Below are 18,280 nucleotides of genomic sequence, written 5' to 3'. Positions count from 1 at the left end.
AAGCATCCGATTTTGGACAGTACTTGAACAGGGCACCTTTCAACAGAGCCGCGATAGCCTTGAATTTTACTGTATACACACCTCCGACCGTGCCGCCGCTCTCCCCCGAGCTCCGCAAGCTATCGTTGAGATACCACCGCAACACGATTATGAACATAGAGAGCGAGAAGGCAGCGGCGACGTCCATTGTACAACACATGTTTCCCATGAACGCAAAAGTCTCCAGAATGAGTCCGGAGACATTGTACGATGGGCAGGGAGGAAAAGGATAAGAATAGGTAGAGAGGAACGCGCGCGTCCGCAACACGACGCGTCAAACCGATCTTCACACAGCAAACAAGACACGACAGAACAAGTTTGAACTTTCAAATCATCATTTACTGATATCAGGTATACCCTCGATCCTTCGACCGTCCCATGTAAACGCCAAAAACACCCTCTCATGCTACACACCAACGCGCACCCCCATACGCCTCAAACCCTCATACCATATCCACCTCTCTACTTGCTAGTAGTAAAGTCGGTCTCGAGGCTGCTCGATCCGTTGTTCTCAGCGCGACCGCAGTTGCACGCATCTTCTGTCCGCTTTCCGCACGCGCATGCTGAGGAGTCGGTGGGGAGCTTGTTCTCGGTGGCGGCTTTGTCGCAGGCTGTTCAGGCGTCAGTATACATGTGTGAGGTACAAGGTGGATGGGTGGATGGGTGGTAGGCGGTAGGCGGTAGACGGTAGGTGGTGGATATTTGGGTATACGGACTAGGGAGAGAGGGCATAAGGTGAAGGAAAGAAGGGAGCGACATACTGCATTGCAGAGCAGGCTGCTTTCCACACGAGCACTTTGCCTCTTGAGCGCACACGCAGGTGCCGTTGTTACGTCCGCAGCAGACCATCTTGGATGTTGTGGTGGTTGATTGGTAGAGTTGAGGATGTAGTTGTTGGTTTGCGAGATCGAATTTAAGATTGAGAAGTAGTGTGTGAGTTGGTAGATTTGAGTTCGTTGATATCTTCAATACGTCGACAGACAGCCCTTCTTTATACCCAACTACCCTTCTACATACTATGTCATGGACCCTGGATTGCTAGCGGAAGAATGCACGTGAGTGGCTCGACTGGCCAATCAGAGCACTCTTGATTACGCTGATGGTGCGGAGTGAGGCTGGAAACTGACAGACGCCACCGCAATGCTTATTCACTACTTTTCGCTTCTCTTCCATTTGTTGAAGATCGTTTGGGGGTTATCTGATTGATATGTCCGGTGGTTCGTAAGTGGCGTGAGGTGGTGTTAGGTGAGAGTCTCACTCGGAACATGTAGTTTAGACGGAGTGGCGACCACAACATTCGATCACATCACATCAACAGCAATACCAGTTATAGTTGTCATAAGTAGAGAGTGCATTATTAAGAAGAAGTAGAGTAGATACTAAAAACATAAGACATAACCATCATCGAAATCATTGCGGCGCCGTATTGGTCCGCTTCATGCCTTTACCCTTTAACCGTTCCCTCGCCGGCGACTCCTTGATCATCGTCTTTGGAGACACCTCTTCAATCTCGCCAATAACCTCCCGAACCCTCACAGGAGTCCGTGGCCGCTCATCAGAATTAGTTTCACTAGCGAGCGTAGACCCCCTCGCCCTTCCTGGCGACATGCCAGGCGCATCCGTAGTAGCCCTGCGAGCCAACTCTCTGACTCTCCCCGGCGAGGCGCCTCCAGGGCTACCCAGTGTGCTGACGTCGCCTGAAGAGCGACGCCCTTGGTGCTTAGACAGAGACTGTCTAATGCGAGAGTATTGCGTCCATTTGGTCAGTCTGGAAGTCCTTAGTACTTCCCCGACGGCTTCTTGGAGTTCTCTTACCGCATTGTTCTGCAGCGCCTGGAGCAGCACAATCGCGTTTTGGTGGTCTCGGCTAGCTGTTGAAGGGGATTGCTGCGCGAGACCTGCTTCTGTTGCGTTGGCATGCTCTTTGATCGTTTCGAGGAGGCCGCTGTCCTCTTTTATCTCTTCGGCGATTGCTGCTGCGCCTTCGAGTGTTTGGGCTAGTAGACCTAGGCCGAGTAGTCCTTCGGATCGGGCTTCGGGGTAGAAGCGCTGTCGTACAAGTTGGGCGATCGGTTTGGCTATCTGGGGTACTTGTAAGATCTGTATTTGCACTGCTTCAACGTCTTTTTCGGCGTTGGGCCGTCCGAGATATCGCAGCATGGCGACAATAGTGCGACCGAGCTCGATCATTGGGTTCTTCATCGTAGTGCTTGGGAGTGGTGCGGAGGGAGCAAGGGCCTGCTCCACAATGTGCGAGAAGATTACGGTATCGGCTGAGATGTCTGGGTCGATGGCTTCTGTGTCAGGGCCGACGGTCTCGTACATGACCTTTTCGATGTTGTAGAAGTTACCAGTGACGAGCTTGCATAGCATAGCTGCCGCCTCGCCTCGAACTGAAGGATCGTCCAGTACGAGCATGCGACAACACGCTTCCATGAGTCCGGCATCTGCAAGCAAAGCCCTGTTAGCCTCTGGAAACGTAAGATGCCGCATGAAGCCAGCTGCAGCATAAAGAAGGGCAGGCTTAGTGCTCTTCTTCAGAATCACGATCAATCGAACATGAAGTTCCATAATCTTGACCATGTCTATGCAAACCTCATCAGACATGGCCAGATTTCCGACCATGACACAAGCGCATATCGTAGATGGGTATGCGCTCTCCCAAGGCGCGCGGAGCTTTGCTTCCAGCCTCTCGATAACAGGACTTCTGATGTTGAAGCTTCGTGCAAACACGTCTGTTGCTGAAGCGGCAGATAGCAGCCCAATGAGTTGAGCCATTAAAAGAACCTGCGCCTCGTCTGATGTGGTAGTATCCGCGTTTTTGCTTGTCGCGAGTTCCTGGAAGACGGCTTCGATGTCCTTTGGCTCCAGTCGGGCCTCAAACTCCAGCATCAGGGTGACAAGGTCGTCGAGAAGTTTCGGTGTTGCTATCCTTTGCTGGAACTCTGGGTCTTGGAGGTAATGTACCAGGATGGCCACGTACTCCAGATGATGGTCTTCATCGTATTGCAGTGCCACGTTCAGCAGACTTTTGAATGTCTCCAGCGAAACCTCGTCTTTGAACTGGGCGTCGCTCAAGTTGCTCGTGGTCCAGCTCAGCAGATCTGTGGCGTAATCAAGCGCTGCCTCCGGTATCCTGTCCAGTACCAGGAATGTGCATATTGTGGCATCCAGTCTGAGGGCGGCCGCTGCAGCTTTGCCGGGTTCTATCTGCATGAGCTGCATGTCTGGAGGATCCTGTGGCATTGCTCACCAAAGTCATTACAAAGATTGAAAAGTACGGCCAAAGTGGTCAAGCGTAGTTCTGGCGAGGGAAGGCAGCCAGCGATGGCTCCGAGCTCTCTCACGGCGAGCTCTCTGTTGGTATCTTGACTCCAGTCAGACTGTTTGCGTCATACGAGGACTCTTCGGATTACAGTACCATTATCAGCAACCGAGTTGCCAATGACTCTCAGGTATTGCTTTGCTACGGGATCTTCATGGCGAACGGTAGACAAGCCACGGAGAGCATAAGCAAGGATGCCGCTGTCGCGGAACGGGGCCTGCCATCTTTCTACACAGTGTCAGCAGGGTTGGCTTTGAACAGAGGCATAACATACTCCGACCGCCAACGGCCGTCCCAAACAGCTGCAAGGTCTTCTCTATGGCCTCATTGTCCCCACTTGCTGCAAACGCATCGAGCTTATGCACGTAACCTGTGAGGACAGCGGTCTGGCCTGCAGGGTTGGCTTGGAGTAGGCGCTCTAAAGACGCTATATAGTCGCCAAGCTCCTCATTGGATAATGGCATATCGCAAAAGTGTGAAGATGAAGAAACGCAGTCGCTCAAAGTCGTGGCAAAGCTCAAGAGTGCATAGTGGCGGTAGAGATTGCGCAAGGATGAAACGGCTACGCGCAGTCGTCCGGAGCCGCCGTACAGGTGATGGCTACTAGTCGGATTGGTTTCAGGAGAACTCCAGAAAAAGTGCAATCAATAGTTCAGCCACTTGTTTTTTGCAGATGCGGAAAGAAACGGGGTGAGTTCCTGCGGCAGCGTCGACCCACCGCGCGGTTGGCCTTGCCTTTGGCCGGTTCCGTTGGACCCCTGGACACAGATCCCTTGGCGGCAATTGAGCGATCTGGCACTGTGCATTCACCACCACAAACGTCGAGCATCACGCCCTCACCCGCACTTCTTCCGACCACCGACCCTCGTTTAACCCGTTTACAACAACCAATTCGCCAATATGACGCGCGCCACGCAGACCATCAGCATTGGCATGCTCCTCACCTCCGTATGCAGCCCCTTACCTCTACATATACAAGATTGGATGCTAACATGTGACAGATCTACCTCTCACTGTTCCTCCAAGTCGTCCCGCTGCCTCAGAAGATCCAAGAGGAGATTGTACCTTTCGTAAGTCTTACCTTTACTTGAAAGCCTTGTCCCACCACCTTTACTATCTCCATTGTTATTGTACTGGGCTGCCGCTAACCAAACCATAGCTACCCTTCTGGGCCCTCATCTCTTTCGGCGCATACCTTCTCTTCAAGCTCGGCTGGGGAGTTTTCACCTTCAACGACGTACCGGACGCGCACAAGGAGCTCATGCAGCAAATAGCGGAGGCGCGGAAAGACCTTCAGGCAAAGGGCGTGGATGTCGGCGAAGATTAGACGACATGGAAGATTGGGGTGCAGCATAGTTGGTGTCATTTTGGGGCATAGGATGGAATATCACAAGATATGTAATGGATGGGTATTTGAATGGCAAGATAACTGTATGGGTATTGCCGAGTTCGAAGCTCACGCTGCCGCCGCAGCTTCGGCCTTCTTCTGCGCCTGCTTCAACTTCTTCTCCGTCCTCATAAACTCCCGAATGCCCACGGGTATATCGTCAAACAACTTGTCTTTCTCCGCATCATCGAAACCAGTGTCCCAATTCGTTTCACTGCCACCGCCGTCATCGTCCATACTCGTAGCAACATGACTCGGTGATGTGTCTCCCGCTACCATGCTGCCTGTGCCTTTTCCTTCCTGCCGTTGTGCCTGCATCGCCGCCCTTGCTTGAGCGCTCTTCTCGGCCCACTCTTCCATTTCGTCTCGATACATGTCCCATACACAGTTCACGCATCCAGACATGCAGCAGTTGTCTGGTTCTTCGGGTCGCGGAGGGACTAGTACGCCGGCAACGTTCTGGGACGATTTCATGATTTCCTGTTTACGTTCTTCCAAGGCCGTGGTAGATCCAAAGACGATACGGGCTTTTGCAAATGTCTCTTCCTTCTGCGTCTTCGGTGGCTCTTTTGGCGGCTCGGGCGTTGTGTGGGATAGTGGCTGTGCTTCCGACAGCGGTTTCTTCAGCATGTCTGGATCTTGTTAGTTCGAGTACCGCTGGTGATGTGGGTGAGGGTCCAACCTGCATAGAAGCCGGTGATAGGCCTGGCTTGTTCGCCTTCTGGTGCAACATAGCCTTTGTAGCGACGCTGTATCCGATTGCTATTTTGAAGTCCTATCCGCCCTGCCTCTGTCAAAGCACGCGACCTGCGCCATGTCTTCAAGCACGAAGCGCAGAGCTCCTGGCGCAATGCCAGTTGCCCAGAGTATGCGATGCGTTCCATTGGCCCCGAAAAATTGTAAAGAGACGAAGCAGTCACACAAGTCACTTCGCTATGACATGTCGAAGTTAGCCACTGTTGTCGATTGCCAATTCGCAGCTGATTGAAAGTAACGATTGACGGTTCGACGTCATTTTGCGCCGCCTTTCCGAACGTCGGCAAAAGCTGCAGCGAACGCCGACAGGGCAACAACACGCGCCGACGCGTCGCATTCACTGTTATCGTCGCATACCCCACCAGCCCATCTATCTCAACCCCAAGCATATTTCTACTACGAGAGCGCCCCAGAAACGCGCCGAAGTTGAGGATCTTGCGAAAGCCTCATATGCGAACATCATGAACGAACCACCGGCGAAACGAAGGAGGACTAGCTCGCCCACCGAACAAGCATCCAGTCCTCTGAGTAAACCTCCGCGACGACCGTCTTTTGCGTCGCCTACCAAAGCCAGTCTTGCGCGCAACTACCCGAATCTTCTCTCAGCATCTCCGAAGCGCAACCCAAACCGACCTGTACCAGCTAGAAATGGCTCCAGAGGAAGGGAAGAGACCGAAGTAGAACTACCCAGCGAGAGCGACCTGCCAGAACTCCCAGGCACACCATCACAAGACATTCGCGCAGCATCAAAGCAACCGCGCAGAACAATACTGTTCTCCTCACCAAGCAAGCGGCCCCCGCGCGTCAAAGATCCCGTAAAACAACCTCCACCGAGTTCGAGAGCGCCAGCGGTACAATCGGACGATTTCACAGGGACGGTAGAAGATGGCCCAGTGGAAGACATGACCGAAGAGATAACTCAAGAAGTGGTACAGAAGAGGCAGCCTCCAGATCCAGAAATTGAGCGAAGGAAACAGGAAAAGGCGCGTCTACAACGTGAAGTAGAAGAGTTAGAGTCTCAGGTGTCAAGATGCATCGAAGAAGTCGTTAAGGAGCAGCGTCGCGGGCCTGAAGATTCTCTGCGGTCTCCAGAGCGCGAAAGTCTCAAGTGAGCCCAGAACGCTCCCATGATAGCCAAACTGTGATTGACACAATACCAGGAAGTTCATATCGGATATCAGCGGCACCGATACAGAGCTAGAGAAGCTAGCACCAGTATCAAGTCTGCTCTGTTCATTCCTACCATTCGCTGCCCTCTCCGTTCCTCCACCGCGCCCGAAACAAGAGGAAAAGCCCGTCCCATCACATCGCCCAGTCGAACTCGCGGATCCCTTGCCATACCTCCAGATGTTCACCTCACTCAATTTCTCTACACAACTCAGTCTGCCCCGCGGCAAGATATCCCCAACATCACGGCGGGTCCACCAGAAGCATACCATCGACATTGCAGGTCCACAAAAGCTGTTGACGGCCCAAGTCTCGATCACCATCGACGTGTTAGCGAATGAGATAGTCGAAATGCAATTTCTACGAATCTCGCCGTGGGCCGAGCGCGAGCTGGGAGCCTTTGTTCGTGCGAAAGCGCAGGAGAGAGATCTGGGCAATGCGTCTTGGGCTATGGACTCGTACTGGGAGATTGCGAAGAAGCGGGCACAACACTGGCACAAGTGCGAGACTGCGTTTGCGCATCTACTCGTAGGCCGGACCACAGAAGATACCGAGAACGCCCAGTCACGGCAGCGAAGCAAGCCCACGAACACCATCTCGCGCAAAGATTTGGGCAGGAACTTGGGTCGTGATACACTGATTTTGCAAGACAAGCACGTTTTGCTGAAGCTCAGCTGGCAAATAAGTTTCGACTGGACAGGCGAGGCGGAGTCAGACGTCAGCGTCGAGGCTGCCTTTCCGCAAGTATGGTCCGAGACAGACGATGGTGGCGCGGCGTTTAAGAAGATACCCCAAACTTTTGCTTCTCTTGTTCGTACTAGGGGCGCTTTCCAGGCTACGAAGGTCATGGTAGCTCTATTGTTTTCTCAGTAGAATGCAGTATTTCGATGAGGCCTGAAGGTATTCGCCATGTTCTACGTTGATGTACTGAAAATGTAAGGGTAATGTATCCGCCAGGGTGTGTTGTGGTTGACATAGCTCAAACAACACCGTCCTTTGTCTTCGTCAACTGTAGTCTGAATATGGGCAATGTGTGAGCGTTACTCTGCTGTTGCTGGCAGCAAGTCGAGTTGATGCAACTCGGTTCTTACCATGATACAGAAGTCGCAACGGTTGATGCATTATTCGCTCATTCATAACCTTCAGCCCTTCCGCTGCACATGTCGAAAAAGGGCGCAACTGCCACCGAGCCATGGTACAACACCACCACTAGTGCCTAAAGCATCAATGGCACCTGAGAAAGCGCGGCTATGCTTGAGTCATATTACTACGGAACTTTATACATGTTAGATCCGGACCCCAAACCGTGCACGAAGCCTACTCCCATCACAACCCTACAGCAGATAATACTCTCCGCACATCGCCACAACCCACGCGATACAGCACACCAGCACACCGGCCACCGTCTACACAACTAACTAACACCAACCATGCCCGTAACAACAACCCCCCACCCCTCCGTCTCTACATCCTCTTCCACCTCCACCACACCCGCCGCCAAACCCGTCTTCTTCTGGCAACCCCGCGACGGCAACGGCTACCTCTGCCAATGGTTCTGGTCCAAGTTCACGCTCAAGAACGAAACCTACGTCACAACCGAAATGTGGATGATGGTGCACAAAGCACGTTGCTTCAACGACGAAAACATTGCGAAAGAAATGCTCGAGACTACGGATCCGAAGACGCATAAAGAGCTAGGACGAATGGTTAGCGGGTTTGATGAGAAGGTTTGGGATGAACGTACGTACTGCCTGTTGTTCCATGTGATATTAGAAGGAGGGCGATGCTGACTGGGTGACAGGAAAACTGGAGATTGTGACTCAAGGGAATTACCACAAGTTTACGATTAGCGAGGATGCGGAGAATCTGAGGAAGATGCTGCTAGCTACTGGAGAGAGGGAGTTGGTGGAGGCGAGTCCGCATGATAGGATTTGGGGCGTGGGGTTTGCGGAGAAGGACGCGGAGAGGAATCGGTATCGGTGGGGACAGAATCTTTTGGGGAGGGCGTTGATGGATGTTAGGAAGAGGTTGAGGGAGGAGGGGTATTGATAGTCTGTTATGGAACATGGAAGACCACATGGATGGGTTTCGCTCTGTACGAGGAGTCGGTGTTATTCGTTTGCCAACGCACGTCAGCGACTGACAGTATGCTCCTGCTGCTGAGTACAGACATGCATGGATTCAAGGGAATCTCATTCTGGCTCTACACAACTGAGCCTATAGCTCACCCGAAAATCATGTCCTCGAATCGCTCTTCCATCTCTTGTTTCACTTCACTCGTCCATGGGGGCCCAAAGACCACGCCAGCTGCTCGATATCTATTCAACACAAAGTCACCCCAATCCAGTTTTAACTCAACGTTGCGCAATCTCCCCATACCGCTCATTGTACGCAGAGCTCTCAGCATATAGTGGCTGGCTGGCCATATGCCACTCGTATCTTGCCTGACCAGTTCGAAAAGGCCAGCGACATTGTGCGGGCGTTCCATTGAATCGTACGGGGCACAGCAGGCTAGAAACTCAACGACGTCGACACCGAGTTTGAGGCTTTTGAGACCTGGCATCCGGTTCAATAGCTGGAATATATACTCAAGATCTCTTATTAAGACATATGTTATGTCCAGAAGGTTGTATTGAAGCCCTGACACCAGCTTTGAGCGTACGTATGAGTTGATTTGGGCGTTAGGAATGGTACCCCCATGGTGACCCTGGCCAGAGCCAAGGGCGTACGGATACGTGATGCGCGCCAGATCGAGGAGACCGCGGATGGTGAAGAACGTTATAGCAATCTTCTTGGCGTGAAACTTCCCATCGGGCTTGAATGTATGGAAGAAAGCTTTGACGATGGGGCTGCAGGTACGCAGATCGTCTGTTAATGCGAAAGTGATGTATTGAAACAGATAGGGTAAGACTTCCTCTGCAAAGATCTTCCTTGTCAGGACAAGGTCAAAGATCGTGTTGCCATTCTCGAAGCGGAGCTTGTTGTGCTGATCTAATGTCACCTTGATGGTCTGATCTCCGGTATCGCTGAATATGTAGTCGTAAATTCTCTGACGGGTCTCGCGTGCAAGACGCTCGATACCGGCTTTCGGCTCGACCATACTGGATATTGATCAGGTGGAATAGCAGCTTCTACATCCATATACTTATACAAGGAAGTTTGATAAGTTTGTGGACAATACCGTCACGCTGAATCAAAGGGCAATCTCTCTGAGCGACAAACGACTTGACATACACATGACACTAGAGTGGAGGCGACCATCTGATGAAAGCATCGTCGGACAGATACATGCTGGTTACGCCAAGCATATAGATGCGTTCGGGTGTATTGAAGGTATCCAGGCCCCAATATTGTGAGTTCGACAAGCCTTGAAACATTTGTGAGTCCCTCCCGGATGTCCTGTTCTCGAATTGGTTTGTTGGTGAATCTGTCCATTTCGCACTACGTGGAACGCGCGCTGGTAATTAGCGGCCTGCCATGTCGTCTGATTCATATTGATGAAGCGTGCGGTAAGGGTTTTCAGATGATATTACCATGGTTTTTCCAGGTACGTGGTCCGCGTATGGTATATGAAGGCCCGAGAAAGGTACCTAAGATTAGAACGGGTGCGGGACGGCCTCGAGGGCTGCCTCGGTTGCCATCTACAGATACTGCGATGGCGCATTGTAATGAGCTATCCGTAGCTTTTGCGAATGATTTTGAGAGAAACCCTCGAATGTGAAACAAGGTAAGAGACGGAAGTACTCGTGTCTCTCGCTGTGGGGATACGACTAGAGCGAGTCTGATTAGCAGCACTATCGGTGATAGGAGGCGCAGCCGTATTGGTGATAGAGCGAGACGGGACGGACGGAAGGCGAGTGATCCAGTACGAGACCGTATTGAGATGAACTCCGCAGAAGCTCGATGTGGCTGTCCAGGTGCGTTGTGACGTGCGCCACGAAAGCGCGTCATGAGGGATACATCAGCCTCTGCTGGTCAGTATCATAACAACAAACCACACCGTATGCTTCAGGGTTCAGGTTGATGTAAGCAACATTGACGAGCCGGGCTGCTCCGCAATATGCGAACGGTAGGGCAGGTTTCGTGATGCCTGCGGTTTCACGGTTTTGGCGGCCAAACCATCGCCTCGGCTCCACAAGCGCCAGCAAGTGCGGAGGCGGCAGGCGCGCGACCGTATCACGTGTACGAAGCACCACCTTGGCAACGTCAACCTCGTGTTGTCTTACGGAGAACAAGCGTCTCTTACCTGCGATACACGACCTGCGCGAACGAAGCGCACCCACAGGCCACCGACATGTCGACAATGATCACATTTGCTGCGAACAACGAGTTTTTCCGAAAGCGCAAAAGTGCGTATAGACCGTGCGCAACGCGCAACACAACAAGCAGCAACTAACGGCGCCAACAGGAGTCCACCGCGCCTGCGAATCATGCAAGAAGAGAAGAGTAAGTTCTAGCAGTAAACTTCTGAAGGCCATTATTTGACGCTATACTAGAAACGGTGCTCGCATACTTTTGATGACGACGAGGGAGCCACGGGCGGTGGCGGCAACGTTCCCCAAAGTGGTGGCGGAAGCAATCCGACATCCTCTGACAGTCCTGCCGCGAACGGCCATTATCATGATCCCAGGGGAGCGCGTGGAGACTACGGCCATGCTCAATCCACAATGCCGCCGCCGCAGAGTCCGGCCTCGGACCACACAGTCCAAACACCACCCAACTTCTTGGGCTATCTCAATCCTGAAGCCGTCCTGCGAGAGCAAGTTCACTCCGAGCGTGGAAAGACTGCCCAGTCACCCAGTCACCCTCCCATTGGACAATGGATCGAAGAAAGAGATCAGAGACAGACATCGTCGCAAGTGGGTTCAGGCGCTTCGCGGATCGTAGAAACAGGTCCGCATTCCAACCAGGAGGCTCAGGTATCTAGGGCTCTCCTAACCTACCTAGACGCGGTCGGAGTTGATATACTCCCTTCTCGTATGAACCAAACTGCGCTTCTCGAGATCTATTTCAGCTACGTCCATCCGCTGCTCCCGCTTGTGGACAAGGAGCTTTTCTACGAGCAGTACAACTATGGTCGGGAACCTCGAATTCTGATGCAAGCAATTTGTATTGTCGCTTCAAAACACGCAACAGCCGCCAAGCACCTTTACTTGGGTAACGAGACCCAGCCACTCAATCCACGCGAGTTCTCTCAAAGGCTCTACAACGCCGTCATTGTTGGGATCGAAGCAAAGCTAGAGAAGAATCGCGTCGTGCTCATCCAAGTGCTTGCTCTCATATCGCTTCATTGCGAAGGTCCAGATGGCGCCGAGCAAGCCTCCATGCATCTTGCACAAGCCATCCATCACGCGCATACCTTCGGCCTTCAATTTGGACATCAATGGAAAAACCAAAGTTCGGAATCCCAAGGCAATTTGGAGGATGTCTTCTGGTGTCTTTGGAGTCTGGATAAGATCAACGCTTGTATGAACGGAAGACCTTTGCTAATGCACGATCGCGACAACAGTTTGAGACAGCTTCCTCAAGATCCAGAAAAGAGATCAAGCCCATTTGGAATTTGGCTTCAAATCTCCGAGATGTTGGACAAAGTCATCGACTACTATAGGCCTGGCAGAGCTGCTGAAGAGACAGGCTGGGAAGGTGATGACTTCTTAGGGTTTGAAGAGATGGTTGGGGACGGCGAAGACAAGCTCGATGGCCCTATCATGAGTAAACTGCTTCAATTCCTGAAGTTTTATCTTTGCTAATATTTCCAGGTCTTTTATCGCTTTTCCATCATACCATGTGCATGGCCTCCCACAAATCCCTCTCCATTAACGCGCCGGTCAAGTCAACCCCCTCTTACGTCCGACAGAGTCTCTCCGCGACACGAGTGATTCATCTTCTCAACGCTGAATCCCCCGAGCTACTTCCACCGCTTCCGATCGTACCCTACGCACTCGGTGTAGCCCTCAGCGTGGTGTATCGTCACTTCCGCTCGCGCCGCCTAAAGGTCCACGTCAACCGCGCCACCGAAGAACTCAAGCAATGCGTCCGGCTTCTCGACCGATTACGAAACTCGTGGTGGTCTGCAGGCACGACAGCTGATCTCGGACGAGCTGTGCTCAGCAATGCAGCAGGACGTAATACCAACGCTGTCAACACGCCGGTACCGGTTCCAGCCGAACCCCGACCGACCGAGCCGAAGACGGAGCCGCCAGCACCGCAAAACGCACATAACAACCAAATGCCACCACAAAACCAGTCGCAGCCCTGGTCGCAGAACATGGGGGAGACGCCTATCGACCCTCGGCTCCAGCAACACCAAAATCATCCTCACGCCAACTCGCCCATGAACAGTCTTCTCAACCCGATAAGCGCTCCTACACCCGGTCAACACCCCACAAGTAGCGAACGCGCAGATCGCGCGCCTATGACGGGCCCTCCCGCCGGATTTGGATTCGCTGAGCAGTCACCGGACTGGCTGAATTTCGACGCCGCGTTTGAAAACTTTGAAGGCTTGTTGGGAAGTAGCGGTGCGGATCTGAGCAATGAGTTGTTCAAGCCGTTGAACTACGAAACGTTGGAGGGATTCTTAGATCCGGCTGCTTAAGTATTGTTTGTATTATTCAGGCTGTATTCGGGGGACACAGGGCTACGTAATGATGAAACGTAGGCATATTGATTAGCTTTGATGGCGTTGTCTATGGCTCGCCTGTGCATTGTCTCCGCCACGCTTCGATATGTGAGCATCAAAGCATCGATGCTACAGTCATGTATTTGCCACGCTGCCTCCGTCTCCTACAGATTTGACATTATTCATTGTCATTATTTTGCGACGTCTTCCCCATACTAAGCCCCCAACTCAGACATTCTCTTCTTCCAAAACCCCAATCTAGCACTGTCGCAAACATCCCCGCCCCCTTGACTGACCCAAAGATCACCCGGGGGCAACGTCTCCGTCCCAGCTTCACAAAGCTTTTCAATCTCATCTCCCGCAATCCGGAACCATGCCTCGGCAGCGGGTATGTGCAGATCAGTATTCTTGCCCCTGCTTGTGTTTGGCGAGTGTTCGAGGGCTGTCTTCAAGGTCATGCGGGCCATGCGAATCCCATTTGCAAGAATTGGAATTGTTTGAGCCCTAGCGCTTGTGGCTAAGAGGGCGAGGAAAGTATTGAAGTTCTTCCATAACGTCTTTGCAGTTTCAAGGTCCGCTGGTGATGGTGTATCTGAAAGGTACTGCTCAGGCCCTATGCTGACGAGTAAGCCAACTAACAAAGCAACCACCGCACACTGTGGGCATCTCTTACCTTGAAAGCGCTCTGTTATTTCCATACTCAAGTCTGGCAAGTCCCTCCACAGTCTCTTCCCTCCATACCCCATCACGAGAGGTTCTCCTGGCTCAATGGGCACCGACGCCCCGGCGTGGCCTATGTGATCGATGACGACCGTTTCATGGCTCTCGTTGATAGCGTCGGGAAGACTTGCCAGTTTCACAATGTAGTCCACTAGTGCTTTCAGTGCATCTTCGTCCGCGATATTTTCTGCGGAGGTGACATATATCCCAATAACGTCATACCAGGCTTTCGGTTCAGAGGAGACGAGAGAAGCTGTTTTAGACGCCGAGTCCTTGGCCGAGGCTTTGCCAGTCATTGTATCCTCAAAAATGCGGTAGAGCTGCCACAATGTGGATTCATTTGCAATGGCCCCAGAATCTCCGTTAAGTAGGCGGCCTAACCAACCCTCCTCTTGATTCTGAACCGAATCGCTGGCCATGTTTGCTTCAGGCTACGGTTCGATGATCTTTCGAAGAGAGACTGTGAGTCGAATATATTAGGAAGGTTCTTCATCGGGACTGAATAAAAGTAGGAGGATATTGAAGGGGGGTATCGATGTGCGGTTGACCATATCCACCATCGATGGTTTAGGCGCTAAGCGGAATGCTGTACTATAGCTCGGTGGTACCTAAGTAGCTGCGCCCTTTTGCTCCACACTTGCCCTATAAAGGCGCTCGCGTTTTTAGATTGTACCCAGGTAGCCTGGCACGATAATCAGAAGAACAGAATGATGCGTTCCTGTCTGAAAGCGCTCGTAAAGTCATACGAGCGTCATTGGTGGCCTCGCGGGCGCCTGCACCCCGCATACACGTGATCAGGCTGCGCCCAGGTGGAGCCCAGGTGGCCTGGTGGCTTCCTCATCTTTCCTCCACTCCAGAGCTCTCACCCACTTCACCCACTTCACAACACAGCTGACATATTTCTTCCCTACTCGGCCGAAACTCTGTTGTACTCTATTTTGCGACATCGAATCCAGACGTCCGTACACCATGGCGGACGAAGCGTGCGATCTTCAGCCTGGAGCCTTTCGCCATGACACACGATCGAGCCTTAAAAGGAAGTGGGCACATCCACTAGCCTCAGAAAAGCTTGGAGCCCCTACAATCAGCTCATCATGGAGCCTTAACAGGAAACGGATGCCTTCACGAGCGTGTAAAAAGCCTTTCGTGGCTGCAGATGAGGTCCTTCCCGAGTCAATATGTCCAGTGTGTCTCAACCTCGGAAACGAGGTCTGGGATTCGAGATATCGCTTCAAGCATCATCTCTCATCCCGTGTACCAGAACACGTGGTAGACGCAAGGGAGGTCAGCCGAACTGCTGAGCGAGGCTGCTCTGGGTGCCAGATCGTCTCTTGGATACTGGAGCCTTACATGGCGCATCTCGAAAGACCTGGAAACGTGATACGTCTTCACTTTGGTCACAACTGCAAGACATCCTCTTACCGGCCAGTGCTTGGAAAGCATTACACAATTGACAGTTGCTACCGCGAATTGAACTTCAACATGGGCATCGTGCCGACAGATCCAACTCTGACAAATATCTTTGTGAAGAGCACACCTTCTCTATCGGGCAAATACGTTCTCAAACCTTCGCAAAGTACGTCTCGCTTGTCATCTGTTCGGAAGATATTTTCCCAACTGCTACTAATATTTGCAGATCCTTCGTGTCCGTGGAGATATCTAGAACATGGCCAGGTCATCACAGGCCCTCTGAGCTCCCTAGCTTCCGTTGAAAAAGTCAAGAAATGGTTCTCCCAGTGTGTTTCCAAGCACAGTGCGTGTGGACAGGCTTCGAAAACGCCGCTACCAACAAGAGTAGTCAAGATCGACGGACCCGCGGATGCCAAGCTGTATACCTCAAAGGATAGGGTTGGTGTGTACGCCTGTCTCAGTCATTGTTGGGGAGAAAAGGCAATCCAAGTAACTACCACGGAAAACCTTGAACGATACTCAAGCAAGATCCCCTGCGAGAATCTGCCCCTAGCTTTTCAACACGCTATCGAGTTTGCTTACTACCTTGGTATCCAATACTTATGGATCGATTCTCTCTGTAAGCATTTTGTCTCGCTGGTGCTTAGAGAAATCACGCCCTGTCAAACGCACTGACCACAGCTTAGGTATCATCCAGGACTCCATCGATGACTGGCGTCATGAAGGGAGCAGGATGTCGAAGATATACGAAGACGCAGCAATTACCCTTTCAACAACAGGTTTTGTCGACTCTCATCAGGGTTGCTTTGCTGCGGCTAACGAACCTTTCGCATCTCGTCGGAAAACTTTCACGAATAGAGACCATGGAACATATGAGATTCACTGCCATGAGCTACTAACCCAATTCGAAACCCCTTTGTATACGAGAGGCTGGGTATTCCAAGAGCGGATACTATCCAGGAGAATAGTTCATTTTATGAAAACAGAACTATGGTGGGAATGTCGAGAATCCTCCGACTGCGAATGCGACAATCACGAACACCATAGATCAAGTTTTGGGCACGAAAGCAAGTGGGCAGCCATTTTGAGTGGGAAGCCGTCGCCCAACCGGAGTATCGAAGAGAGTTGGAAGCTGTTGGTTTCGAGATACTCGTCGCAATCACTCACATATGCCAGCGACGTTTTTCCTGCCATACAAACACTGGCCAAAACTGCTTCTCCAAGAATGGGCAGATATATGGCAGGCCACTGGGAGATTAGCTTACCCGAAAGCCTTGGCTGGTGGGTTCGTGGGTCAGCACGCGTCGAACACAAGGAATGGCGCGCTCCTTCATGGTCATGGGCCGCAGTCCAAGAGCCGATAATGTGGCGCTGGTTTGCGAGACCAGTGAAAACTTGCGCTTCTCTTGTCCGCGTGCTGACAATACCTAAAGGCGATGACCCTATGGGTCAACTATCGGGTGGGTTCATTGTCATACGGGGAAAGGTTCTGGCTCTACAGAAACAAGAGTCGAAAGATGTTGATGATCACGGTCTGGTACCAGAAGGAGAGTGCTTTTCTCTGTCTGACAAGTGGAAAGTGCATTGGGATACGATGCGTCCTTGTGAGGTCGGCCAGTGGGTCTTCGTGCTCAAGCTCTCTGAGTACAAAGACGACCAGTATACAGAACAGCTTTGGCTCATATTGAAGGCGGCAGAAGGAAAAGAAGGCGAATATGTACGTATTGGTTTGCTCCGTATATGTATCCGTGTGTATTACCGCATAAACCACGCGGATAAGATAGCATTAGACGCAATGAACGACAGAGCAGTGGAGAGAGAGGTGAAAATAATCTGACAGCGCGGAACGCTCACATCTTTCTCCAAACACAATACGCGAGCAGTTATAACCCGCCCACACTTTTGTACCTTCAGCTCTCCCCCCTCGTCTCCTTCTCCATAACAACAGCATCCTTCTTCGCCGGCCTCTCCCCAAAAATCTGACTCCCCACCCTAACCTCATCACTCCCCATGCGTATCGCCCCCTCAAAATCCGCACTCATCCCCATACTCAACTCCAGCTGACCCTCTCCCCACCCCAACTCCTTATCGACCTGATCTCTAACCTCCTTCAGCTTAACAAAATCCTCGTTTTCAGTCTCGGGCGTCGTGGCTTGACTGCGCGCAATAGCGCCGATGGTCATGAGGCCGTGGAGGAGGAGATGCGGACATTTCTCTATGATGTGCCGGCATAGCGCGAGGGTATCGGAGGGCTCGACGCCGGATTTGGATTCTTCGCCGGAGGTGTTGACCTGGACTTTTACCCTCAACTTGCCCTCTACTTTATCTTCTCCCTCCCCGCCCTTCTCGACCAACGCCCTCCTCCCCTTCTCCAGCTCATTCGCCTTCTTCTCACTATCCACGCTACTCACACACCACAGATTCGGCACCTGTTCAGCCAGCTGCTTGCACTTGTTCGATTGCAATCCGCCGATCATGTGCCATTTTATGGAGCGGGGCAGGATTTTGTGCTTCTCGAGGAGTTCTTGGACGTAGTTTTCGCCGAAGTGCGTCTGTAGCGGTGATTGCGAGGGGGGCGCGGGTTTGTGCAGGGCGAGGATATCGTTTGCGGGTTTGAGTTTGGAGACGGCGATGAGGCGGACCTGGAGTGTCGCGTTGTTAGCAGGTGGGTTTTGGGGGGATTGGGGAGATGGGTGGGCGTTACTTCTTTGCTGCCTTGGCGGGCGGCGTTGATGCGCGAGGTTATGCTCGCAATGTTCTCGGTGAGCTGCTTCGCGCGTTGGGGGTTTATGTGCATGTCTTCGGCCATGGTTGATGCAGGGCTATGATGGTGTTCGCGTGTCCAGCCCTGCGACTC

General features: G+C 52.2%; 8 protein-coding genes across 8 annotated transcripts; 3 read left to right on the top strand and 5 right to left on the bottom strand.

Moving 5' to 3' along the window:
• Nucleotides 1-501: 501 nt before the first annotated feature.
• J4E93_000797 (uncharacterized protein) lies at nt 502-888 on the bottom strand (the record flags this gene model as incomplete). Its single annotated transcript, XM_049338755.1, has 2 exons — nt 502-650; nt 801-888. The coding sequence occupies 2 exons, from the start codon at nt 886-888 to the stop codon at nt 502-504; spliced, it is 237 nt and encodes a 78-aa protein (XP_049204640.1).
• Nucleotides 889-1,449: 561 nt separating this feature from the next.
• J4E93_000796 (uncharacterized protein) lies at nt 1,450-3,828 on the bottom strand (the record flags this gene model as incomplete). The annotated part of the gene is made up of 4 exons (XM_049338754.1): nt 1,450-3,245; nt 3,293-3,406; nt 3,461-3,592; nt 3,639-3,828. The coding sequence occupies 4 exons, from the start codon at nt 3,826-3,828 to the stop codon at nt 1,450-1,452; spliced, it is 2,232 nt and encodes a 743-aa protein (XP_049204639.1).
• Nucleotides 3,829-4,264: 436 nt separating this feature from the next.
• J4E93_000795 (uncharacterized protein) lies at nt 4,265-4,691 on the top strand (the record flags this gene model as incomplete). Its single annotated transcript, XM_049338753.1, has 3 exons — nt 4,265-4,312; nt 4,366-4,434; nt 4,524-4,691. The coding sequence occupies 3 exons, from the start codon at nt 4,265-4,267 to the stop codon at nt 4,689-4,691; spliced, it is 285 nt and encodes a 94-aa protein (XP_049204638.1).
• Nucleotides 4,692-4,820: 129 nt separating this feature from the next.
• On the bottom strand, nt 4,821-5,635 carry J4E93_000794 (uncharacterized protein; the record flags this gene model as incomplete). Its single annotated transcript, XM_049338752.1, has 2 exons — nt 4,821-5,383; nt 5,434-5,635. 2 exons carry the CDS (start codon nt 5,633-5,635, stop codon nt 4,821-4,823), a joined length of 765 nt encoding a protein of 254 aa, XP_049204637.1.
• A 333-nt stretch (nt 5,636-5,968) lies between these two features.
• J4E93_000793 (uncharacterized protein) lies at nt 5,969-7,547 on the top strand (the record flags this gene model as incomplete). The annotated part of the gene is made up of 2 exons (XM_049338751.1): nt 5,969-6,615; nt 6,668-7,547. The coding sequence occupies 2 exons, from the start codon at nt 5,969-5,971 to the stop codon at nt 7,545-7,547; spliced, it is 1,527 nt and encodes a 508-aa protein (XP_049204636.1).
• Nucleotides 7,548-8,898: 1,351 nt separating this feature from the next.
• Nucleotides 8,899-9,774, bottom strand: J4E93_000792 (uncharacterized protein; the record flags this gene model as incomplete). The annotated part of the gene is made up of 1 exon (XM_049338750.1): nt 8,899-9,774. One exon carries the CDS (start codon nt 9,772-9,774, stop codon nt 8,899-8,901), a length of 876 nt encoding a protein of 291 aa, XP_049204635.1.
• Nucleotides 9,775-12,465: 2,691 nt separating this feature from the next.
• Nucleotides 12,466-13,269, top strand: J4E93_000791 (uncharacterized protein; the record flags this gene model as incomplete). Its single annotated transcript, XM_049338749.1, has 1 exon — nt 12,466-13,269. The coding sequence occupies one exon, from the start codon at nt 12,466-12,468 to the stop codon at nt 13,267-13,269; it is 804 nt and encodes a 267-aa protein (XP_049204634.1).
• A 4,064-nt stretch (nt 13,270-17,333) lies between these two features.
• J4E93_000790 (uncharacterized protein) lies at nt 17,334-18,232 on the bottom strand (the record flags this gene model as incomplete). Its single annotated transcript, XM_049338748.1, has 2 exons — nt 17,334-18,065; nt 18,128-18,232. The coding sequence occupies 2 exons, from the start codon at nt 18,230-18,232 to the stop codon at nt 17,334-17,336; spliced, it is 837 nt and encodes a 278-aa protein (XP_049204633.1).
• Nucleotides 18,233-18,280: the final 48 nt, after the last annotated feature.

Source organism: Alternaria ventricosa, assembly GCF_023758065.1.
Source record: "Alternaria ventricosa strain BMP 2768 chromosome Unknown scaffold_1, whole genome shotgun sequence".
In the NCBI taxonomy this organism is placed as follows: Eukaryota; Fungi; Ascomycota; class Dothideomycetes; order Pleosporales; family Pleosporaceae; genus Alternaria; species Alternaria ventricosa.
The sequence above is the reverse complement of the archived record's forward strand: the minus strand, read 5'-3'. Positions and strand labels throughout refer to the sequence as shown.